Raw genomic sequence first — 26769 nt, forward strand, 5'->3', positions numbered from 1 at the left:
GCACTATTATTATCCCCATTTTGAAGATAAAGAAACTGAGACAAAGAAATCTGAACCCTGGTTATCTTGCCCCAGAAGTGAGGCTCTCAATCATTGTGTACCAAACATAATATACACAGAACAAATTAGTAAGATCTGATGGGTTATTGGATACAGAAGTAACTAAGGATAGCTCTCAGTTGTTCAACATTCTCTTTTATTCTCGTTCTTTCTTTTATCAACTCTATGCAATGAGCCTAAAAGTGAAAGAGAAAGAAAAAAAATTTCAAATTACTTTGGCTGGGAATTAGGAGAATGTTCTTGCTGAAGACATCTCAGGATAAGGTCTGCTTGGACTCAGGAGACATTATGCATTGAAATTTTATAATTTTATGTATGGTATGTTAAGAGAGTGGAGGATAGCTTCATAGAAATGATTATGTGGCAATGATTATAGCCATAGGAATGGATATGTGGTCAGAGATTTGAAAAGGGGTTTGATAAAACTATCTGAAGGTCAATTATGTGGCTCACAGTTGAAGCCAGATGATTTGTTGACAATTTATATGAGAATAGATAGTAAAAGGTACAGCAGCATAAAGAATGAATATCATATTGAAAGAATGGGAAATAAGGGGAGTGACTGAGGAAAGAAGAGGAGAAGGAACCTGGGAGACCCAGAGGACAGCTTGCCACAGAGGTTAAAGGGAAGGTTTCAGAAAGAGTAGATTTTAGCAGAGTCAAAAATAAACAAACTAAGGCAAATTAAAATTAAAATCACAATCTAGATTTGATAATGAGGGATGGTAACTATAGTATTCAAAAAATCTCTTATAAACTTATTTGTATATTATTGAAATAATGAACAGTTTGATTTAGATATGCTTAATCACATGTATGGAGAAGGCAATGGCACCCCACTCCAGTACTCTTGCCTGGAAAATCCCATGGAAGGAGGAGCCTGGTAGGCAGCAGTCCATGGGGTCGCACAGAGTCGGACACGACTGAGCAACTTCACTTTCACTTTTCACTTTCATGCATTGGAGAAGGCAGTGGCACCCCACTCCAGTGTTCTTGCCTGGAGAATCCCAGGGACGGGGAAGCCTAATGGGCTGCTGTCTATGGGGTCGCACAGAGTCGGACACAACTGAAGTGACTTAGCAGCAGCAGCAATCACATGTATATTATAGTTGGAATTCTGAGTTGCACATTATACATTGTACTGGTTCAGACTGCATGCTCTGGGGCCATAGTTTTGGTTTTGAATCTCTGCTCCACTACCTATTAATCATGTATCATTGGGCTACTCCTTAACTTCTATGAGCCTATGTTTCCTTACCGAGACAATCTGGCTGGTAATAATATCTGATACATGGGACTGTAATGTAGCAGTACTTAATCTGTATTGAATCTGAGGATTAAAGGAGTTCACACATGTAAAGGACCTACAACAATGCATGAAAAGCTTTAAGTGTATGACAGTGCTAACTGTTTTTATTCCTATTTTAATTATTTTTTATAAAAGGAATATAACAAGTTAGATGCATTTGATGACAGAGATGTTTGCAAATGAGTAATTTAAATCAAAATTTGATTAGAGTTGCTATATATCCAAGGAAAAATACTGTCTGATTTTCTATTTTATATAGTATTACATCCTGACACTGAGGTATATGTAGTGTTGGAATTGTCAACTTCAAAAATTACTTTTTGATTTCAATATACTCATATAAAACAAATATGTGTAGATATGTAGATATGTTGAGATATAGATATAGATATAGATATAGATATATTACCATATCAGCTCTAGAAATGTATTTGTTAAAGTATCCAGGCTTAGAACTCTCAAGAAGCTTTTAGGAAGAACATAAATTTAAGACATTTAGACTCTAAGGCTGACATGCTGGGAAACTACAGAATCTGCAGTTTCCATACATCTTTTCCCTCATAGATTAAATATGCTTCATTCTCAAGATCAAATATATAAGGGCATGACTGCTAACAGTCGAAGGCAAAAATACTCTTTCAAAATTCATGTTTAGAGGTATTTGCTATATTTGTACTGCATTCCCAAACCAATCTTAAAATTTAGTAATGTGAAATCCTCAAAGCACATTTTAATTTAGTAATGACAGCTGGATTTGACATACTATGCACATTTATCTTGTATATTCAGGTGTACATAGACCATCTAATGTATTTATTGTAATTGTATGGTTTAACAAAAACATTCAATAAGAATTTTAGACTTTGAATCTAACTACATTCTGTACTTTTTGTTCTGTTTCACAAGGAATTCCACTATTCTGTGAAACAGTCCAGAGAAAAACAGCTACACTCAATTCTGAACTATTAAAATAGAATTTGGAAATTAGGGGAAAGCCAAGATGCAAAACCGTATTTCAAGCTATTATATAAATGGTTCAAAATTTAGAAATGTCCCATCTACAAAATGACTATAATAATTAATACTCCTGAACTTATGATAATTCTTCTGAACAGAAAACCAAAGGCATCAGACTGTTGATAAACCATAATTTTTCACTTTCAAAATCAGCTGATGTGGTGCATTAGAAGTTCCAGTGAATGTCTGAAAATTCATGGCCAAGAGTAATGATTTAATGAGGTCTTTTGAAAAGTCTATTTATTTATTTAGTATCCCAAATATGCAGTATCAGCAATGCTACAAGAAACAAATATCATATTTCAGCTGTAGCACAGTGGAAATAATGCTGTTTAAAAACATTCTACTCTCCTGAGGAACCACAGAGACAAAAGTACGTGGAAGGAATTCTAAAAGTAAATAGCTATAAATTGTAAATGCATTTTATAATCTTAAGTAGTAGTTTCAAAAGCAAGTATGGTACCATGGAATAAAGCTTTAATGTCCTGGCCCATTACAAGCATAATAATTCGTTTATCAAAGGAAACAAGACACAGACAATCATGTGCTTCTGAGAGATGTCTATCTTGATCCAACATATGTTTCAAATGATATTTAAATTATGCTCAATATGTACATATTGCTTTCAGATTCCTTTACCGGGCATTATTCTTCAGTGACCTACACCAGGTTTTCTAACATACTAATATTTTATGTTTGATTTAGTAATTAAGGAAAAGTATATAAACTATATAATATGTGGGCATAATTTTCTGATGACCTATGTAATCTTAGTGTTTTAAAGAATTCTATTAATGTTTCAAAATCAACCTGCAAGATAGCTGCATGACAATTTAATGCTGGCCAAAAAGTAAAAGAAACTCCTTGCATTTCAATATTGGTTCCTACTCAAAACTAGATGAAGAAAGAACCAGAACCATGATTTGGTAAGAGATAAATCATTTCAAACGTGTACATACATATTTTCAAATTTAACCTAGAGGTAAGGAGCTGAGAACAGAATAGAAGATAAAAGGTTTATCTAAAAACATTAATAATAATTTATTGTAAACTACTCAAAAAAGGAAACAGCCAATAATTCTGAATGTCCTAGGAAGCCTAGGTAGCCATCCCATTTGGCATACAGGCAAAGAAATGTTGGTTCCTCATGTCAGGAGTGGACATAGTCTGTAGTTATTAAAACATCACTAAAAAGTTAAAAAAAAAACATATTCAAGAAGGAAAAGGATCTCATGAGCTTAATTTTTTAAAAATAATAGTGCCAAAGCACTTCTACAAAAATGTCCTTCTTTTCTTTAAAGTTCCAGGTAAAACTACTTCCTTCCTTCCAGCCTCTACTGTCTTTTTCCCCTTCCACCTCCACTCTCCCTGCTCCCACATAGTGGTCCTATTACAAAGTACTTGGTGGTGATTTCTACCACTCTTTCCTTGAATTGCAAACAGTCTTCCTTCCTTTTCCCTAGACTGTTACTGTTTTATAGTTTTCCTCCTTTGTGCCTCTTTAACTTCCCACTGTCTCACCTCAAATGCACTTCTTGCATAAACTAGATATCATCACCTTGCATTTAGTACTTTTAAAAAAAAGCCTAGAATGTCTAAGTGATAACACTGGCATAGATACAGTTTTTTTAACTTGAAAAGGGAAACTCAATAGAAATAAAACAAAGTACACTAAAATCGTGTTGAGGTAAATACCTAGAGATGTAATGACCTTCCCAGCCTTCTTCAAATCTCATACTAAATATAAACACATCTCAAAACATCAACTTGAAGACAAGGCAAGTGTATGCAGGTGCACATGCACACACACACACACGCACACACAGAAAAGTCACGGGGAGAAAAACAAACATACAGGCAGCACCGCATTTGATTTAACCCTTCTATCACAGTTTAAAAAGAGAAAAGTAGGGAGGAAAGTAAAATTATAATAGACTTTGCATAATATTATTGTAAGGGTGGAATGTTGGCATTTCTTTCAAATAATCACTGAATAATAAATTATATAATATAATTATATATAATTATTATAGACATTTTATGAATTTATAATCATAATATATTGTATATTATATTTATATATAATTTGTAATATATAATGTATATTATATAAATTATAGTGTTATACAAATATAATATATTTCTATAATATCATAATTAGTATATAAATATTATAATTACATAATATTGTATATTTATTATTAATATATGTATATATATTACATTATATATTTATATAATATAAAATATTATGTATAATATATGATATATAATATATAATGCATATATAATATTATAATATTATATCTAACTTATAATTATATATTATAATATAGATATAATTTATAATATATTATATAATACATAATTATGAAATACAATATAATTATATAATATATATATAACATAATGCATTTATGATACATATGATATTATATATAATATATGATTATATATATTATAAAACATATATATGTAATTATTAAATATAAAATAATAATAAAGCTGAGCACCGAATAATAATTCTTAAGAGTAGTGCTCAAAATTCTCCAAGCCAAGCTTCAGCAGTATGTGAATTATGAACTTCCAGATGTTCAAGCTGGTTTTAGAAAAGGCAGAGGAACCAGAGATCAAACTGCCAACACCCACTGGATCATGGAAAAAGCAAGAGAGTTCCCAGAAAAAACATCTATTTCTGCTTTATTGACTATGCCAAAGCCTTTGATTGTGTGGATCACAATAAACTGTGGAGAATTCTGAAAGAGATGGAAATACCAGACCACCTGACCTGCCTCTTGAGAAACCTATATGCAGGTCAGGAAGCAACAGTTAGAACGACATGGAACAGACTGGTTCCAAATAAGAAAAGGAGTACATCAAGGCTGTATATTGTCACCCTGCTTATCTAACTTATATGCAGAGTACATCATGAGAAACGCTGGGCTGGAAGAAGCACAAGCTGGAATCAATATTGCTGGGAGAAATATCCATAATCTCAGATATGCAGATGACACCACCCTTATGGCAGAAAGTGAAGAGGAACTAAAAAGCCTCTTGATGAAAGTGAAAGAGGAGAGTGAAAAAGCTGGCTTAAAGCTCAACATTCAGAAAACGAAGAACAAGCCGTCTGGTCCCATCACTTCATGGCAAATAGATGGGGAAACAGTGGAAAGAGTGTCAGACTTTACTTTTTTGGGCTCCAAAATCATGGCAGATGGTGATTGCAGCCATGAAATTAAAAGACGCTTACTCCTTGGAAGGAAAGTTGTGACCAACCTAGATAGCATATTCAAAACCAGAGACATTACTTTGCCTAAAAAGGTCTGTCTAGTCAAGGCTATGGTTTTTCCAGTGGTCATGTATGGATGTGATTGATGGACTGTGAAGAAAGCTGAGCACCGAAGAATTGATGCTTTTGAAGTGTGGTGTTGGAGAAGACTCTTGAGAGTCCCTTGGACTGCAAGGAGATCCAGTCCATTCTAAAGGAGATCAGTCATGGGTGTTCTTTGGAAGGAATGACGCTAAAGCTGAAACTCCAGTACTTTGGCCACCTCATGCGAAGAGTTGACTCATTGGAAAAGACTCTGAGGCTGGGAGGGATTGGGGGCAGGAGGAGAAGGGGACGCCAGAGGATGAGATGGCTGGATGGCATCACTGACTGGATGGACGTGAGTCTGAGTGAACTCCGGGAGTTAGTGATGGACAGGGAGGCCTGGCGTGCTGCAATTCATGGGGTTGCAAAGAGTCAGACATGACTGAGTGAATGAACTGAACTGAAGAGAGTAGTGCATTTCACTAGGATATGTATATTATAATTAACATGATTATTAATTCCTGCCTTGAATAAATCACTTGAAATAAATGAGTTTTACTTGTTCTGTTCCTACAGAGAGTATCATAAACTTTCATTATCTTTTATTTAGCAAAAAGCTAAAAAACAAAAAAAAGAAGCTCATGCAATTACTATAAGCTCATGCAAATGATACATCAAATAGTTGTAGCAACTGCTCTAATTGATGTATCATTTGCATGAGCTTATAGTAATTGCATGAGCTTCTTTTTTTTGTTTTTTAGCTTTTTGCTAAATAAAAGATAAAAAATGTTTATGAATTAAGCTATCCAAATATATATGACCAATGACGAGATTTAAGAAAATCTCAGCAGTATTTACTAAATTATAGCTGATGATATTTCATATGTATCAATAATAATACAAACATTCTGCATACAACTCTTTTCATGGTAGCTAAAGTTTGGAAAAACTTTCTCTACACAAAATTTACTAGAAAGTACTAAACATATTTTCAGTAGAAAACTACAATTACTTAAATGTACTTGCTTTATTTTGTTTCCTTTTCCTAAGTTACACTTTGGCAAAATGTATAGATGACTAATGGAGGAAGCACAAGCTGGAATCAAGATTGCCGGGAGAAATATCAATAACCTCAGATATGCAGATGACACCACCCTTATGGCAGAAAGTGAAGAGGAACTAAAAAGCCTCTTGATGAAAGTGAAAGAGGAGAGTGAAAAAGTTGGCTTAAAGCTCAACATTCAGAAAACTAAGATCATGGCATCTGGTCCCATTACTTCATGGCAAATAGATGGGGAAACAGTGGCTAACTTTATTTTTTGAGCTCCAAAATCACTGCAGATGATGGCTGCAACCATGAAATTAAAAGATGTTTACTCCTGGGAAGGAAAGTTATGACCAACCTAGACAGTATATTAAAAAGCAGAGACATTACTTTGTCAACAAAGGTCCATTTAGTTGTATTGGTGCTTTTGAACTGTGGTGTTGGAGAAGACTCTTGAGAGTCCCTTGGACTGCAAGGAGATCCAACCAGTCCATCCTGAAGGAGATCAGTCCTGGGTGTTCATTGGAAGGACTGATGCTAAAGCTGAAACTCCAGTACTTTGGCCACCTGATGTAAAGAGCTGACTCATGTGAAAAGACCTGGATGCTGGGAAAGATTGAAGGTTCGAGGAGAAGGGGACAATAGAGGATGAGATAGCTGGATGGCATCACTGACTCAATGGACATGAGTTTGAGTAAACTCCGGGAGTTGGTGGTAGACAGGGAGGCCTGGCATGCTGCAGTCCATGGGGTGGCAAAGAGTCGGACATAACTGAGTGATTGAACTAAACTGACTGATAAATGACTAAGTTGTTACATTCTGTACTGGCTGTTAAAATTAGTCTATTATTGAATTATTCACCTTTTTTATGTTAAATAAGCCAAAAATCAAGTTATCATATCCTTCTGGAGCTTAAATGAGGTAAGGAAATTAAATTATCTATTTGGGGCTTAGCAAAAAGGGAAATGGGCTACTAGTGTATGGGAACATTATTCCTCTTTCCAAAATTCTAGAAATTAACTAAAACCTTTACCTAGCAAGGAGGAGAAAACAAGTGACGTTATTTTTTTAATGGGAAAAATATAAATTACAAATTATGTAAGTTGTCATGATGTTTGGAGCATAATGATTGCTTTAGTTAAACTTAAAACATAAACATGGAAGACAGAAATCTAAATTGTGTCCCCCAAAATCAGTTTACTGCTAGGAAACTTATTAATGGAATTCAAAATTCATTGGCTTCCTGGATAATTTCCTTAAAATATATAAGGCTATTACTAAGTTATACACTTTATGTTTGCATAAACATGAAATTAAAAGACGCTTACTCCTTGGAAGGAAAGTTATAACCAACCTAGATAGCATATTGAAAAGCAGAGACATTACTTTGCCAACAAAGGTTCATGTAGTCAAGGCTATGGTTTTTCCAGTGGTCATGTATGGATGTGAGAGTTGGACTGTGAAGAAGGCTGAGCGCCAAAGAATGGATGCTTTTGAACTGTGGTGTTGGAGAAGACTCTTGAGAGTCCCTTGGACTGCAAGGAGATCCAACCAGTCCATTCTGAAGGAGATCAGTCCTGGGATTTCTTTGGAAGGAATGATGCTAAAGCTGAAACTCCAGTACTTTGGCCACCTCATGCGAAGAATTAACTCATTGGAATAGACTCTGATGCTGGGAGGGATTGTGGGCAGGAGGAGAAGGGGACGCCAGAGGATGAGATGGCTGCATGGCATCACTGACTCGATGGACGTGAGTCTGAGTGAACTCCGGGAGTTGGTGATGGACAGGGAGGCCTGGCGTGCTGCGATTCACGGGGTCACAAAGAGTCGGACACGACTGAGCGACTGAACTGAACTGATATGTATATATATGGGGCTTTCCAGGTGGTGCTAGTGGTAAAGAAGCCACCTGCCAATGCAGGAGACATAAGAGATGTGGATTCAATCCCTGGGTAGAGACAATCCCCTGGAGGGGGGCATGGCAACCTACTCCAGTATTCTTGCCTGGAGAATCCCCATGGACAGAAGAGCCTGGCAGGCTACAGTCCATAGGGTCACACAGAGTTAGACACGACTGAAGAGACTTAACATGCACACATGCATATATGCAAGTTAAATGAAAAGTTTCAAAGTTGTCTTATTTTTTTTAATTTTCAATAATTTGCTTTTTTCAAATACAAATAAAAATAAATTCTTAGCTATATATGCTATAAGATAGCAAATGGGAGTGATGGGGCATTAAAAATAAGATATTTCTGTAAATATTTTTTATCCTTTGAGAAATTAAAATAATTTGGCTAATGAATCTAAGACGCACCAGCAATTAACTGAGTTGAAATTGCTGATCAAAGGAAAGTTGCCTCTAGACAGTCTCTATCTTAGCATTTCTATGTCACATTTCAAGAGTTAATGTCCTTTGGAAAAGAGCACTCAATGCTTAGCCTTAATTATTAGTTAATAAATGTTGTCAACATACAGTAGAAATTTGATAGATCACTGGAAAATTATGTTTCAAAAAGTCAGAGACAAGATCTGAGCTACCTCATCAGCATCCATGGCTGTCAGCTGCATAATCTTAGAACCATCTCCGATATTCTCCTCCACTGTGAGATCCAGCATGTCTGTTGGGAACACTGGTGGATTGTCATTGATATCTTGAAGTGTTATTTCTACCTACAAGAAAGAAAAGAAATAATATATGAATGCTGCATATGTCTGCAAAATACCAGTTAAATTGTATATCAAGAATCTGCTCAACTAAGCCTTCCAAAAAGAATCAGAATCTTTAAATATAACATCCCAGAAAATACCCTAGAGAAAGTTGTGAATTATTTATAGGAAAAGAATAGCCAAGAAAGATCATTTGACGTATTGATAGTAACTGATTTAAAATGATCACCTAGGAGTTTAGAATAGAATTGGTCCACAGATCAACTGTCATTTAAATCCCCAGATTTGTGCACCAGTGAAGAATTGTTCAGATTAGCACTGTCTGTCTTTCAGCCATTAAGTGCTGCCTGACACACAGATGACATGGTATAAAATTTCTTCCTGAAAGGTTTAGATATTGGCAACTAATGTCCAGGGAAAATAAAGAAGTTCACATTTTAAGAAACACTCAGCATTTTTTCCCTTTAAAGTCAACTTTCAATTTTTGGGGGAAGAAAACTATACATACCTTTTCTTTCTATCGTCACTCCCATCAACACTTCTTAGTGTGACTAAAGCTAAACAATCATCCTGTTCATATGTGGTATTAAGATAGGTTGCAAATATTAACTTTCCTTGAAAGATCCTCATCAGAAGTCAAGAGTTATTTGTTTTCCTACATAAGAAAGGGCTTCCCTGCTAGCTCAGTTGGTAAAGAATCCTCCTGTAATACAAGAGACCCTGGTTTGATTCCCGGGTCAGGAAGATCTGCTGGAGATGGGATAGGCTACCCACTCTGGTATTTTTGGGCTTCCCTTGTGGCTCAGCTGGTAAAGAATCTGCCTGTAACGTGGGAGACCTGGGTTCAGTCCCTGGGTTGGGAAGATCCCCTGGAGAAGGGAGAGGCTATCCACTCTAGTATTCTTGCCTAGAGAATTCATGGGGTTGCAAAGTCGGACACGACTGAGTGACTTTCAAAAAAAAAAAACCCTAAGAAAAATTGTTTAGAAAGAACAATCTGTGAATATTAAATAATAACTTCAAACCATGTGTTTTCTCTTTTGAGTTAGGTGCTAAAAGCTGAATATCTGATGAGAAAAAGGGAGACAGCTGCTAATAAAACTGAAAATTTCCCCAGTTGGATCACAAAATTAAGTCATGGAGGAAAGTCCATCCACCCATTTAGCTCGGATGTAACCAGAACATTTTTCTTCTAGGATGAAATGTCATCTTTTATACTTATACTGTAAATACTCCATCAGATCAAGAGTGATGAGAGTGGATATTAGGAAACAGCAAAATAATTCTAGTTTTATCTTTTCCAGGAAGAGGAAAGGGTGGAAGGAGAGGTAGTAAATAGGATTGTCAGTATTCTCTGGCAAAGAATGAGTGGGAAATACAGAGAGCTAGACAAATAAATGGATGAGCAATTGATAAAAAGAGAAACCCAGAAAATAATATACAGAATTCAGTACTAAGTCATTATTGTAGTTCCACCACTTAACAGGACAGTTTTGATCATAACTAATGTCTCAAATTGGTCTAGGAAATGGTTAGGGCAGCCTTAGTAGTTAGAAATCTGCTATTTTGCTTTTGGCTAACACCATTCTCTACACCACTGCCTTTAAAAGAGATCGAGATCATTAAAACTGCAGCTTGTAAGGAGCATTTCCAATTTCCTTGCAAAGTTGTAAATAACAAGAGTTTTTGAATTAGAACAACCAGAGTTCAGATTCTGTCTCTGCACTTATTAACTGGGGAAATTTGAGCACTTAATTTCTTTGAGCCTCACTCTCCTTATCTTAAAATTGGGATAATAATGTATCTTAGAGCATTTTACGAAGACTAACCCCTGATGATGCTAGCAAAATGCTTATCACAGGGGGAAACTTTCAATGAAAAGTAGATCTTGGTTTTTAAATTATTGGAACAGAACTGGGCATTCCTTAGAGCCAGGGAGAGACTGTATTTGTGATAGAATATGACTCTTGAGAGTCCCTTGGACTGCAAGGAGATCAAACCAGTCAACCCTAGAGGAAATAAATTCTGAATATCATTGGAGGGACTGACTAATGCTGAGGCTGAAGCTCCAAATCTTTGACCACCTGATGCAAAAAACTGACTCAGAAAAGACCCTGATGCCGGGAAAGGTTGAAGGCAGGAAGAGAAAGGGACAACAGAAGATGAGATGGTTGCATGGCATCACTGACTTAATGGACATGTGTTTCAGCAAGCTCTGGGAGATGATGAAGGATAATGAGGGCCTGGTGTGCTGCAGTCCATGGGGTCACAAAGAGTCAGACACAGCTGAGAGGCTGAACAACAATGTACTTCTAGTGTGTGGTACAAGTCCTGATATATCTTTGATGTCATGTTTAATTGGTGCCATTCTGGATTCTCTTTACCCTCAATTTAGCATTCTTCTTTACACACACACACACACATTCACAAATACTTACATACACACACACTCATATATGCATCTGTTGTTCAGCCGCTCAGTAGTGTCCAATCTTTCCTAGCTTCAGGGTCTTTTCTAATGAGTCAGCTCTTCACATCAGGTGGTCAGACTATTGGAGCTTCAGTTTCAGCCCTTGCCCTTCCAATGAATATTCAGGATTGGTTTCCTTTAGGATTTACTGGTTTCATCTCCTTGCAGTCCAAGGGACTCTCAAGAGTCTTCTCTAACACCACAGTTCAAAAGCATCAATTCTTCAGCACTCAGCTTTCTTTATGGTCCAACTCTCACATCCATACATGACCACTGGAAAAACCACACATTTAACTATATGAACCTTTGTTGGCAAAGTTATATCTCTGCTTTTTAATATGCTGTCTAGGTTGGTCATAGCTTTTCTTCCAAGGACCAAGTGTCTTTTAATTTCATGGCTGCAGTCACTATCTGCAGTGATTTTGGAGCCCCCCAAAATAAAGTCTGTCACTGTTACCATTGTTTCCCCATCTATTTGCCATGAAGTGATGGAACTGGATGCCATGATCTTAATTTTTTGAATGTTGAGGTTTAAGCCAGCTTATTCACTCTCCTCTTGCACCTCAACAAGAGGCTCTTTAGTTCCTTTTCCCTTTCTACCATAAGGGTGGTGTCATCTGCATATCTGAGGTTATTGATATTTCTCCTGCCAATCTTGATTCTAGCTTATGCTTCATCCAGCCTTGCATTTTATATGATGTACTCTGCATATAAGTTAAATAAGCAGGGTGACAGTACACACTCTTGATGTACTCCTTTCCCAATTTGGAATCTGTCCGTTGTTCCATGTCCTGTTCTAATCATTGCTTCTTGACCTGTATACAGGTTTCTCAGAAGGCAATTAAGGTAGCCTGGTACTCCTATCTCTTTAAGAATTTTCCACAGTTTGTTGTGATCCATACAGTCAAAGGTTTTATCATGGTCAATGAAGCAGAAATAGATATTTTTCTGGAACTCTCTTGCTTTACCTATGATCCAACGGATGTTGGTAATTTGATCCCTGGTTCCTCTGCCTTTTCTAAATCCAGTTTGTCAGGTATGGTAGATCCTATAGTAAAAATATGTTACAAAAAGTAGATTCTTCATTATGGATGATGAGTGCATGAATTGAACAAGACCCTTCTATATTTTAATAGTTATAACTAACACAAACGTGCCAAACCCTGTTGTAAGTTATATGTATGTGCACATTCATATACATACACACACATAAATGCAAAAAAAAATCCTTAAAAGAGCCCTATGAGGAAAGTACTATTATATTCCCATTAGAGAAATGAGTTAACCAATGTACACAGGTTAAATAATTATCCAATGCCAGAGAGCTAGTAAGTCAGTAGTAAGTTTCCTTTACTACAATGCAAACCTGTTTGCTGCTGCTGCTGCTGCTGCTAAGTTGCTTCATTCGTGTTTGACTCTGTGCAACCCCAGAGACTGCAGCCCACCAGGCTCCCCAGTCCCTGGGATTCTCCAGGCAAGAACACTGGAGTGGGTTGCCATTTCCTTCTCCAATGCAAGAAAGTGAAGAGTGAAAGTGAAGTCGCTCAGTCGTGTCCGACTCCTAGAGACCCCACGGACTGCAGCCTACCAGGCTCCTCTGTCCGTGGGATTTGCCAGGCAAGAGTACTGGAGTGGGGTGCCATTGCCTTCTCCAGCAAACCTGTCTATCTCTCTCTATTTATAAGCACACCCTCTCTCTCTCTTTAGGCATGTGTTTTCAATAAACATAATGAATCATATATGAAAAGTATGTCACAGCTTTATAAATGTATTTTTATAAATGTGCATATTATTCCTGTCCACAATTTGGATCACTTACATATGAACTAACTAGCCATATAATCTTGGGTCAGTCTATAAATCTTTGTCAAGATTAAAAATAAATCAGCTAGGTGATCCCTAGATTTAGCTCTCGGAATCTGAGACCATGTATGTTCTATGAGATTTTGGCCAACTTCATCATTTCAGGTACAAAAATTTGTTTCTGTCTTTATTAGCAAGGATAAATTTAGTTAAATATTAATAGACTCAAAACTAAACATTTCTGAATATATCTATAATCTACCAGTTATAGACACAGATCTAGGACATTTCATCATTGGATGTTGACATACATAAAGGTTATATTTTGATTAAAGACACCAGAGGTCATTCATCTGGTAGGTCAGGCTATGCTTTTTCCAAAATCAGTGTCAGCCTGCCAGTCAAAAAACTGTAACTGTATTCTTCTTCAAAGAAAAATCTAGATATTCTCTCTAATTTTCCAGTCTCTCTGCTCCACTTCACAATTCCTCAAGTATTCCTCAAAAACTTTCAGCATGACTTCTCTAGATTCCCTCACTAGCCTAGAGTATGAATAACCAAAAGGAGGAGATCTGAACTCACTGGTGTAGTAGATTTCATCTGGCAATCCCTTCACTTCTGAATCAGTGTGTAAGTTCTTCGGTTTCTACCAAGAGTTCCAAGATCATGAACACTGTTTGCCTATGAAGTGGCCACTGATTCCCATATTTATTCATTTAATCTTTTAGACTCTATTACATAAAAGGTATATGTTAGTCACTATGTAGTAAGTGCTAATGCTATGCTAAGTCACTTCAGTTGTGTCCGACTCTGTGCGACCCCATAGACAGCAGCCCACCAGGCTCCCCGTCCATGGGATTCTCCAGGCAAGAAGACTGGAGTGGGTTGCCATTTCCTTCTCCAATGCATGAAAGTGAAAAGTGCAAGTGAGGTCACTCTGTCCTGTCTGACTCTTTACGACCTCATGGACTGCAGCCTACCAGGCTCCTCCATCCATGGGATTTTCCAGGCAAGAGTACTGGAGTGGGGTGCCATTGCCTTCTCCAATATAGTAAATATATAAGAAAATAAGATGGGCCACCATCTCTTGTGGGGAACAAATGAAGTCTGACCATGGAAATATGTACAAATAGAAACATCTGTTTGGAAATACACAGTTGACATCTTGATTCCAAGCAGTTAGTCCCCTACACTATGGGTAATTCTTCAAGCAGTCTTGTATCTTGCCCTTGGAAGTTACCATTTTTCCTGATGAGTCCAGATTCTAACATGCACTTGGCTCACTGTCTTGGATCTCCCATCAACCTAAGAGTCTTATTTCATTATTACCCTCACTTTGGACTAAGATTTGGTATGGTTTTTTGAAATATTGTCATAAAAACACAAGAATCAAACTAACCATTTAAAGAAGATATCTAGAAAGAAAATATAGTTTATTAAATATAATAATAAGTTATCTAGAGGTATTAATTAAGACACTATAATTTTAAAGAGTGCTTTCTGTACAAATCAGATAACTTTAAATAATGAAGATAATGGCTATTAGTGGTTTATTTATAAATTATCTGATTTTAAAAATTGTCTAAAATGTAATTCCTAAACTAAAGAAAGTATGTTGATAAATGCATTTCATTCTTTTAAAATACATACCCCAAACTACTGCATAGCTTTTAGTACTAGCATTGCCCCTCTAATGTTTTACATTTTTTTTTACATTTGTTTGGACATGAAATAAGCAAAATAATTGTACTATTAAATATTATTTTGCAAAAAATAATCACATTTTGAACTCAGAAGCTTCCCTTCACAAATGGCTGTATTTTAAATGAAAGCAAAACAAATAAAGACTGCCAATAGGTTACATAATTTAAGTCCAGGGGACAACTTCAAAGTATCAATTCTATAAGTTTGTGAAAACTGACCCTCAAAGATAAAAGAAACATTACACTATGAAGATAAAGTACTTGCATATTTTATGCCTGCCTATCAGATGTTGACCTTTGTGCTTAGATAGTGGGCCCTTAGCAGACATATATGGTTTCACCTACCATTACAAGGGCATTTGGTAGCTTCGTGGTTGACTTGTTTATAACAAAATATCAGCTACACCTAATGACAGGTATTGTCTATGACCATCACTGCATTACCATTCAGATACCTTCAGAATAATGACTTTTTGGCCAAGACACCTCATCCCTAGTCAATGAAACCCTCGTAAATAATGATGTTTAAAGAAAAATACATGACTGAGATTAAGGGAGCTAACAATCAATTAATTAAAAAGTGTCTGTCTTGTGGTAGTGTTGTAAAGGTAAAAGTTTATTTAAAAATATGGCTTTAAATAATGTCACCAAACTTTTACGCTGAACAGCCAAATAGATCTTTAAAAAATAAAATGTTTACTGTGTAAATTGTTGCTATGAAATGGGTACAATGCTTTACTCCTTAAAAATGTTTCCCTATTATATGCAATTTATCATTTTATTCTGCACTGCATCAGGAATGATATTTTGGGAATTTTAAGTTTTTAAGTAAAAAAAATCAGAATTCAACTACATCATAAATGAGCAAGTTGCTAATTAGCAATAGCAATTATCAAATCATTCCATATGTCTAAATATAAAACATGGTATTTCACTAATATAAGTTGATATTATGAAAGTAATACTCTATATTCAAGGCTAAGGAATCAACTAAAATATTAAGGTCCATTATGAGCTCATTCCTCAGCTAGTAAACTGACAATTGCATTGTGGTCACTATCTCAACCACAATTAAAAACATATTCTTAAATTCATATTCTCTCTGCAAGCTAAATGAATTGGTTCTTAATGTATCAGGATGAAAAATACCCCCAAACATATTTTTAACTCACAATCTTCCTGCAACCTACATAAAGTGTTCTTAACGAACAAGGATGAAAAGCAATCTTTTTTTTTTCCTTTAAAAGATTGTATAATACTACAAAAGATTATGTTAGGTAGTCTAAGTAGGAAAAAGGGAGTCCAAAAAATGTCAGTTAGAAAAAGCCCAGGAAAAGAGACAAAGGAAGAAAATCCAAGGACTAGAATGGGAATCTTGGATGGGAAAAAACACACCCAAACATGCCCCCTTCCTGATAGGTGGTGGACACAAGCCCTATTTTGTATAGGACATAACCAATCAGGCTCCGGGGGAGGAAACAAAAAGTATAAAAAGGGAACCCAAGCAGGGTTGAGGCCACTCCTACAGGGTCCACTAGCTCTCATGTCTTGGGTGTGTACTTTCTGCTGTCTGCCTAATAAAATCCCGCCTGTGTGAGCTGTAACACTGGTCTGTTGTTTCAAATCCTTGCTGTGATGAGACAAAATAGACTGGAATAGAGTTAGAAAATAGAAATAGAAATTATTTCACAATTTGTATGGAAATACAAAAAACCTCGAATAGCCAAAGCGATCTTGAGAAAGAAGAATGGAACTGGAGGAATCAACCTACCTGACTTCAGGCTCTACTACAAAGCCACAGTTATCAAGACAGTATGGTACTGGCACAAAGACAGAAATATTGATCAATGGAATAAAATAGAAAGCCCAGAGATAAATCCACGCACATATGGACACCTTATCTTTGACAAAGGAGGCAAGAATGTACAATGGATTAAAGACAATCTCTTTAACAAGTGGTGCTGGGAAATCTGGTCAACCACTTGTAAAAGAATGAAACTGGACCACTTTCTAACACCATTCACAAAAATAAACTCAAAATGGATTAAAGATCTCAACGTAAGACCAGAAACTATAAAACTCCTAGAGGAGAACATAGGCAAAACACTCTCCGACATACATCACAGCAGGATCTTCTATGACCCACCTCCCAGAATATTGGAAATAAAAGCAAAAATAAACAAATGGGACCTAATTAACCTTAAAAGCTTCTGCACATCAAAGGAAACTATTAGCAAGGTGAAAAGACAGCCTTCAGAATGGGAGAAAATAATAGCAAATGAAGCAACTGACAAACAACTAATCTCAAAAATATACAAGCAACTCCTACAGCTCAACTCCAGAAAAATAAACGACCCAATCAAAAAATGGGCCAAAGAACTAACTAGACATTTCTCCAAAGAAGACATACAGATGGCTAACAAACACATGAAAAGATGCTCAACATCACTCATTATCAGAGAAATGCAAATCAAAACCACTATGAGGTACCATTTCATACCAGTCAGAATGGCTGCGATCCAAAAGTCTACAAATAATAAATGCTGGAGAGGGTGTGGAGAAAAGGGAACCCTCTTACACTGTTGGTGGGAATGCAAACTAGTACAGCCACTATGGAGAACAGTGTGGAGATTCCTTAAAAAACTGGAAATAGAACTGCCTTATGATCCAGCAATCCCACTGCTGGGCATACACACTGAGGAAACCAGAAGGGAAAGAGACACGTGTACCCCAATGTTCATCACAGCACTGTTTATAATAGCCAGGACATGGAAGCAACCTAGATGTCCATCAGCAGATGAATGGATAAGAAAGCTGTGGTACATATACACAATGGAGTATTACTCAGCCATTAAAAAGAATACATTTGAATCAGTTCTAATGAGATGGATGAAACTGGAGCCTATTATACAGAGTGAAGTAAGCCAGAAGGAAAAACATAAATACAGTATACTAACGCATATATATGGTATTTAGAAAGATGGTAACAATAACCCGGTATACGAGACAGCAAAAGAGACACTGATGTATAGAACAGTCTTATGGACTCTGTGGGAGAGGGAGAGGGTGGGAAGATTTGGGAGAATGGCAATGAAACATGTAAAATATCATGTAGGAAACGAGTTGCCAGTCCAGGTTCGATGCACGATGCTGGATGCTTGGGGCTGGTGCACTGGGAGGGCCCAGGGGGATGGTATGGGGAGGGAGGAGGGAGGAGGGTTCGGGATGGGGAACACATGTATACCTGTGGCGGATTCATTTTGATATTTGGCAAAACTAATACAATTATGTAAAGTTTAAAAATAAAATAAAATTAGAAAAAAAAAAAAAGAAATCTATGCATTTGTAAGAAGTAATATCAAAGTTCTTAGAATCCCAGATATCATCAAGTTCATCTCCCAGTCAAAAGCAAGGCATTGAACTGTCAGGTCATTTATCTAAGGAAAAGCAACGGTCAGACTCTTAACTCTAGCCCACTGATTTTTGCAGAGATCTGTGGACAGGTCTAGGGAGGAAGCAGCATAATATGCCTTAGACCACTCCCTCTAAAAATACGCATTTGATGTGTACAGAAAATTAATTTTTTTAAAAATTAATGTTTGGTTATCTACCCTACAAATACTATTTTTCCAGATCCTTGCTCATTTTAAGTTCCTTTATGTTTATATTAATGGAAAATAATCTGTGATGGTTTGCCTTAGTGATGCCACTGCAAGACTATTAAACAATCAGCAGATAGGTGGTGGGTATACGTTGCATGTAAAGAAACTATAGCTAAATTATCTCTTTGCTGTTGTTCAGTCACTCAGTTGTGTCTGACTTTTTGTGACCCCATGGACTGTAGCACTTCACTCTCTCCCGGAGTTTGCTCAAACTCATGTGCATTGAGTTGGTGATGCCATACAAACCATCTCATCCTCTGACACCCCCTTCTTATCCTGCACTCAGACTTTCTCCATAGATAGCAGTAAACGTTATTGCTTTGAAAATGCCTACAAAGAAGCTACTTCTTCCATGCCCTGGCCATTGTAAATAATGCTGTGATGAACACTGGGATTCTTGTGTCTTTTTGAAATATGGTTTTCTCAGGGTAAATGCCCAGTAGTGGGATTGCTGGGCTATCCAGCAATACAACTATCATATGATGCTTCTATTTTTCTTTTTTAAGGAACCTGCATACTCTTCTCCATAGAGGTTTTATCAAATTGCATTCCTATCAGCAGTGCAAGAGGGTTCCCTTTTCTCCACTTTCTCTCCCGCATATACTGTGTGTAGATTTTTTGATGATGGCCATTCTGACCAGTGTGAAGTGATATATACAGCTGATTCATTTTGTTATACAGAAGAAATCAACACAAAATTTTAAAGCAATCATACTCCAATAAAATAGTAAATTAAAAAAGAAGTCATTTTTCTCGAAAGATGCAATAAGAATCATTTTCAAAAATGACAAAAGTTTAAATGGTTTGTGAGACAGACATAAAATACATATAGTATAAAACAGTAAAAGAAGACGTATCACAGCAAATAGTACTTGATCAGTTGCTTTTTGTTAGTGCCCAATATAATTATTGACATTACTGCCTTTATATTTTCATGAAACTGACACTCCAAATTTCTCAAATACTACTATTACCATATGAATTGCGACAACGCATTGCACCAAAAATAATGCTTAGACTTCACATGTATTACCTCCAAAGACACTATGATAATGCCACCAAGTTGTATTTAAACAATCTTTTAATTAACAAGTCTGCCAATAATTATTTATTTCACCAGAAGTATTTTTGCTCTGATTTCTTTAATACATTTACAAATTACAGAAATTGGTCATTTGCAAAACTTCTCAGGCTAACAGATCATTTATACTGTTCAAATTTGTGACTTTCAGAATTTTGAGGTCAAAAATTGTCTTCTTTATTTTTGCATTCTCACAACTTATTCATCTCTCGCATGTAACTGTTTCTCCAGAAATATTTGTTTTCAAAGCAAACCCGTTATTTGACATTTTATTAGAGTCACAAGTTCAGCAAATTTTAAAAAATTAAGCCCACTGGTGTGGGCTTCCCTTGTGTCTCAGACAGTAAAGCAGGAGACCTGGGTTCGATCCCTGGGTTGGGAAGATCCTCTGGAGAAAGGAATGGCTACCCACTCCAGTATTCTTGCCTGGAGAATTCCATGGACAGGGGGGCTTGGTGGGGTATGGTCCATGGGGTCGCAGAGTCGGACAGGACTAAGCAACTAACACACACACACAAACACTGGTATATAAAAAATGTATTCATCAACGTTGACCTGTATTACAATAATATTTAGGATCAATCCAATCCCATTGATTTCTTAGTTCTTGTGTCTCCATCATGTTATCATCTATAATTTATGACATAAAATCATATTTGATGATAATTCAATAACTTTATACTCAGATGATTTAAAACAACTTCAGAAAAACCATCTGTTGTAAAAACATATACAATAACAATTCAGGAAGTCTCCCACCTGGAAGACTGCAATATAGGATGCTATGAAATGCCCATCACTGTTTCAGAAACAACTACACTAAACACCACAGAGTCATGAATAAACCTACAAAAATAATTGCGGTCATTCAAATGTGCATTACCCTTAATAGGTTATTACAATGTCACTCCAATAACACTTTGCTAAATGATGCCTTAGTTTATACTGTGTTGGTGCTACTGCAATTGAGGACAAAGTCTAATGTTACACTCAAAACAATTTTTATTTCATCAGAGTGAAACAAAATGCTGAAATCCAGCATTTAATTTTTCTGTATGGAGGCTCAAGTGAGGAGTTGAAATTGAAAGCAAATTAACCAATTTGAAATCCACACCAAGATCAGTACAACCATCACCCCTGAGCTGTCACTTCCTTTGGCTCTGAAAAGGAAAACTCCACCTTTCCTGTCTGAGAGGAGGCTGTGTGTGAACATGAGTCTGCCTGCATTGCAGTGAAAGGCTCTGTTCTGGGGGACGTCTGGGTTGTGTGTGCAAAGAAACATTCTATGACTTGACTTTAAACTTGGGAATCAAAAGCAACATTTGTTAAAAAAGTCATCAGGCTAGAAATATGAAAGTCATGGCTCAAGCAAATAATCAAACTTAAATTTTAAATGTTTGGCAATAACTTCCCATTCGCTCACTTCAAATAAAGCCAAATACTATGTGATTCACTCAAGTTAGTGGGACTGACATATTTTGCATGTTATATGGGCTTCCAATGACAAGGCTTTATTTAGTAAATTTATGTTAAATCCTGTATATTCACTGAGATGAGATAGAAGGGCTTCCTTGGTGACTCATATGGTAAAGTATCTGCCTGCAATGTAGGAGACCAGGTTTCAATCTCTGAGTCACGAAGATCCCCTGGAGAAGAGAACGGCAACCCACTCCAGTAATCTTGCCTAGAGTTCCGTGGACAAAGGAGCCTGACAGGCTACAGCCTATGGGATTGCATATAGAGTTGGAGACTCCTGAGCAACTAATATAGCAAAAGGTCTGACTAATTACATCTCAGCAGAAAGCTTGGCACTCTACATTAGCTTTTTGGTAGGAGAACTAATCACATAATTTCATTTGGAAGGACATATGTCTCACTTCTTTTTAAGATTTCAAGTATGAGGTTAAGTTCAGTCTTTAAGAACAAGAAAATTCAACACCTACTTGCACTATCATTTATGAGTTTAATCTCCAAGCACTTCCACCTCTTAACAACAAGAATAGAGCTGTATTGCCATGAAAGGATGATGCCAGGGTCTGCATATTTCCTTTAATTTTGTTCTTCATTTCTTTCCCTATTTTGGGTGACCACTGGGAATTCTGCTGCCATGAGTCTCGGCGAAATGTGTCACTACATCCAGAACACTTCATCATGTTGCAGAGCCAAAATCTATTATGGTTTGCAAGTGACTCATATTTTAGTTATGAGAGAGCCCTAGCAAAGAACAGTTTACATCTAAAAGTCCTAAATGTCAGGAATGTAATGTTTGGACTGCATAGGTATTCAAGGTCCGGTCATACTCTGCAAACAATGCTTTGAGGTATTTATTTATTTATGATGTATAACCAAACTTTTTCACAAGAGTCTGTGGTAGCTATAATAATAGTGTACTGTCTCATCTTGGTGGTATTTCTCTACTTTTGAAACTGAAATCTTAAAGAAAATGGAGAAAATAAAACCACGGAAAAATGACCTATGATTTTATATTATGAAAGACCAGCAGGGGCTAGATGTAACCGAGTAGAAAAAAATCACTAGAGCCACTATTACACATCAACATGAACCAGAAATTCTTGAGAATACAGGTCTGTTGCAGGACCCAACTTTACTGAAGTTTCGGGGATGATCAGAAAGTGAGTCTTTGTATTTAGGTATAGGTTTTCTTCAGAACGACAAGAAAGAATAGAAAATATGTATTTCACAGAAGCTGAGCAGTAAAATGTTATATACTAAATGTTATTTGGGCTTCCCAGGTGGAACTAGTGGTAACAAACCCGCCTGTCAATGCAGGAGACCTGAGACACAAGTTCAATCCCTGGGTCGGAAGATCCCCTGGAGGAGGGCATCCAACCCACTCCAATATTTTTGCTTGGAGAATCCTGTGGATAGAGGAGCCTAGAGGGCTACAGTCCATAGTGTGGCAAAAAGTTGGATGTGACTGAAGCAACTTGGCACACAAACATTATTTTACTATATTTTAAAATACAGTAAAAGAAACATTGATAGTATTTGAGGGAGCGACATTTAATTTGGTAATTAATTAGAATACCCCTTTTTAAAATTTTAGGCTAACAAATACTTTGTCATTTCAAACTTTATACCTGAAATTTAGATTAAGTTTTGTGTATATTTAGATATATACATTTATTTCATATAAATTTGTACTTTTTTCTATTCCAAGTATTCTGGAATAAGAGGAAAGAAGGAAGCATATATATTTTAGATTTTTAAAACATCTTTTAAAAGCAAAGTAAAAATTACTTTAATGAGTTTTAAAACAGAACATATTTTACATATAAGCTACATGTATGTAACTGTGACGAATTATACTTGTCAAACAAAAGCAATTACATTAATCTCTCACCACCAAAACTCATCTAGCAGTCAGCAGCATATGTTCCTGGGATTTCAGTGCATTTCTTACCAGAAAAGAAATATGTATGAGTCACAAGCGGGCTTGGACAGTAGCCAGAAATGACAAGAATGGCTTGAAGTGCGGACAAGACATAGTTAACTCCATTCCTGAAATAAAATGCTTTCCATAACTCACCAAATGTGTGGTGACATAATAAAAAGCTAGTTTTGTTGTGCTTTCAATATTGTTCAAATTAGAACCAAATAAGGATTTCTTTTAAGGCAAAGGCAATCATGTGTAACCACTTCAACTTTTCCTGAAATCAATACTGCATAATTTCTGCATTTTAACAGATTCTTAAGGACGCCTAAAAGTAAATGCAGGATAAAGGATCAAGTTAAAATATCTGTGGTTGCATATGAAACTTATGGAAATTTTTATACTATTCTTCAAAACAAACACCCTGAAAAGCATCCCAGAGTATACTTTTCAACAGTTGTTCATCTGAACGTGGTAAACATACCTCAGAAGGAAAAGCTAGTATAAGAAAAACAAATAAAAATATTCCACCAAATTTTTCCTCACTTTTTTTTGACATAATAGATCCTGTAAATTTTTTTTAATAGAAAGGGCTTCTATTAAGACTGCTGCAAAATAGAAACATAGTTTGATTTATATTAAAGATACTAGCTGCAGTAATTCAAATTATTGATCCCAGTTTTTCACCCCTTCCTATAAATGACTCCACAGTCCCTCCCAACTTTAGGGGGAGTTTCTCTCTCTACTTCTTGACTTTGGGTTCATCCATAATTATTTCAGTTAGTGGGATATTTACAAATACGACCCAGGTAAAGACTTGAAAGGTATTTGCCTTCTTGTACCTCTGCCATAGTTACTAGAATACCATACCCATGCAAGTTTACTAGTACCAGAAAGGGGATAACAGACGTTGAATAGAGGAGGCATTGACATTGAGAGATGTACAGACTGAAGCAGGCTTTCCAGTTGAGCTCAAGCCTAGATCAGCCTAACTGCCTACTCAGAGATGTGTATGTGCTCAGCTGCTCAGTTGTGCCCGACTCTTTGTTAACCCATGGACTGTAGCCCTCTAGGCTCCTCTGTCCATTGGATTTTACAGGCAAGAATACTGGAATGGGTTGCCATTTCCTTCTTTAGGGGATCTTCCTGACCCAAGGATCAAACCCATGTCTCCTGCATTGGCAAGCGAGTTCTTTACCTCTGAGCCACCAAGGAAGCCCCTACCTAGAGATGCAGGAGAATCCATGTATATTGCTCTAGTCCTTTGTCCTTCCCAGGTGGTGCAGATGGTAAAGAACCTGCCTGCCAGTGCAGGAGACATAAGAGATGAGGGTTCAATCCCTGGGTTGGGAAGATCCCCTGGAGAAGGACATGGCAACCCACTCCAGTATTCTTTCTTGGGGAATCCCACGGACAGAGGAGCCTGAAGGGCCACAGTCCAAGGGCTGCACAGAGTCGGAGGTGACTGAGCATGCATGCACACAGTAGTCCTTTAAGGTTGTGTGGCTCTTTGTTATGCAACATTACTGTGACAATAGCTAACAGATACAGATACCAAAAAGTGGATTCATTTAGTGAAAATGTTACTTAATTTTAATGTTTAAATAATGGATTACTGTTCTGTTTAACATGAGGAGCAAAAAGAAAAAAAAAGTTAATGTATACTGATAACTGTTGTATACCTTGTACTATTAGATAATTTTTTTTTCCTTTTAAAGTAACAGCTTTATTGAGATGTAATTCATGTATCATAAAATTTCCCCATTTTTAAGTGTACAATTCAATGATTTCTTCCCCCTAGGATTGTAAAACATTTTCTTTTCCAATTATACATATACACATGCATCTATTCTTTTTCAAATTCTTTTCCCAATAGATACATAGACTAAGAGAATGAACTTATGGTTACCAAGGGGGAAGGGTGGAGGGGAAGGAATAGGTTTGGGATTGACATGCACACATTGGTATATTTAAAATGAGTAACCATAAAGGTTACTGCTGTACAGGACAGAGAATTCTGCTCAGTATTATAGGGTAATTTTTAATGTTATGAACTTATGAACAAATCTTCCTACCCTGTATAGCTTCTCACTCTTACTTAACACCCATGCCCTTTTAGAAGGACAAAGCAAAACAAGACATGATCCCCAAGCTCTCCTGTCTCTCCCATAATCCCCAAATTAGAGGAATAGGGTGGGAATACTTGACTCAAAAACAAATCATGGCTGGGTTGAGTCAATGAAATTGTCTTTCTTAAAAGGGTAGAAATGTATGAAAAAAACAATGGGAAACTCTATAAGAAAGCAATGGCACAACTACAATGAGACAATAATTTCTATGAATGCTTGGTCCCACCTTTAGTGGTTTTCTAGCACCCACCTGAGGCCTGGCTAAACTTTTCTTATGGAACTGTGGCAATGCCAAAATGATCCTTCAGCCCCATTTCACCTTTGCACATTACTTTTTACCCTTAAAGAAATTTCTGCTACTCTATGCAAAAGACATGTTTTGACTTATGGCTCTTCTACTCCATTTTAGTTAGTTTATGGTTTATATTGCTTATATTTCTTTATATATATTTAAATAACTATTTCACAATGTTAAAATTAAAGTCCCATTTAGATTTTTTTTTTAACTTCAAAATGGTAACAATTTTTAAACATATGAAACAGCATTAGCTCATCAATAATCAAGAATGAATATAACTTTTATCTAATTTAAAATGTAGAATACATCTGAAAATTTTGAAATCACTGTCAAAGTAAAAATTTTTGCAGTGCACTGTGCTTTATTTTAAAAGCCTATTTCCATGAATTCAGAGTGGTTTTCTTCTAAACTTCAATGGAACATTTAGTTTCTGCCATAGTGTCTAGCATACGGTAAGCACTTAATATGTTTATTCACTGTTTTTAAAGACAATATGTTTATTCGCTGTTTTTAAAGTCAATATACTTATTCTGGTAGCATATTTTGTTGTTACATACGTAAAAATGAAGAGAATGGTATTTATATGCAAAATTAAGAGCAGAGAACACTAGTTGGGATGAACCATCAAATATTACAATTATCAATACATTGTGTAGCAAAGATCCTAATAATGATTCCCTAATGTTTACCGAAGTAAAAGCTAATTAATAGGAAAGGATACTTTTAAATGTAAAAGATCAATTAAAAAAAAATGGAAAGCACATTTTCTTTAAAAAAAGTGTTCAGTTTGGAAGGCTGTGTTTTATTTTTCACTG

At 36.3% G+C, this 26769-nt stretch overlaps 1 protein-coding gene across 4 annotated transcripts in view; it reads right to left on the bottom strand.

Annotated features, from left to right (window-relative positions):
* The window catches only part of FAT4 (FAT atypical cadherin 4), a 193335-nt gene that overhangs the window by 101467 nt on the left and 65099 nt on the right, over positions 1-26769 (bottom strand). For all 4 annotated transcript variants that reach the window (XR_015143947.1, XM_086345923.1, XM_086345922.1 and 1 more), the window contains exon 2: positions 9286-9417. Coding sequence is in view for 3 of the 4 variants with exons in the window: in XM_086345923.1 (XP_086202049.1) it covers positions 9286-9417 (132 nt within the window). In the remaining variant the exon portion in view is untranslated. The remainder of the gene's footprint in view (positions 1-9285; positions 9418-26769) is intronic.

The sequence above is a fragment of the Bos grunniens genome, chromosome 17 (genome assembly GCF_055505025.1).
Source record: "Bos grunniens cultivar Pamir isolate PY7600 chromosome 17, Bosgru_T2T1.0, whole genome shotgun sequence".
Classification (NCBI taxonomy): Eukaryota; Metazoa; Chordata; class Mammalia; order Artiodactyla; family Bovidae; genus Bos; species Bos grunniens.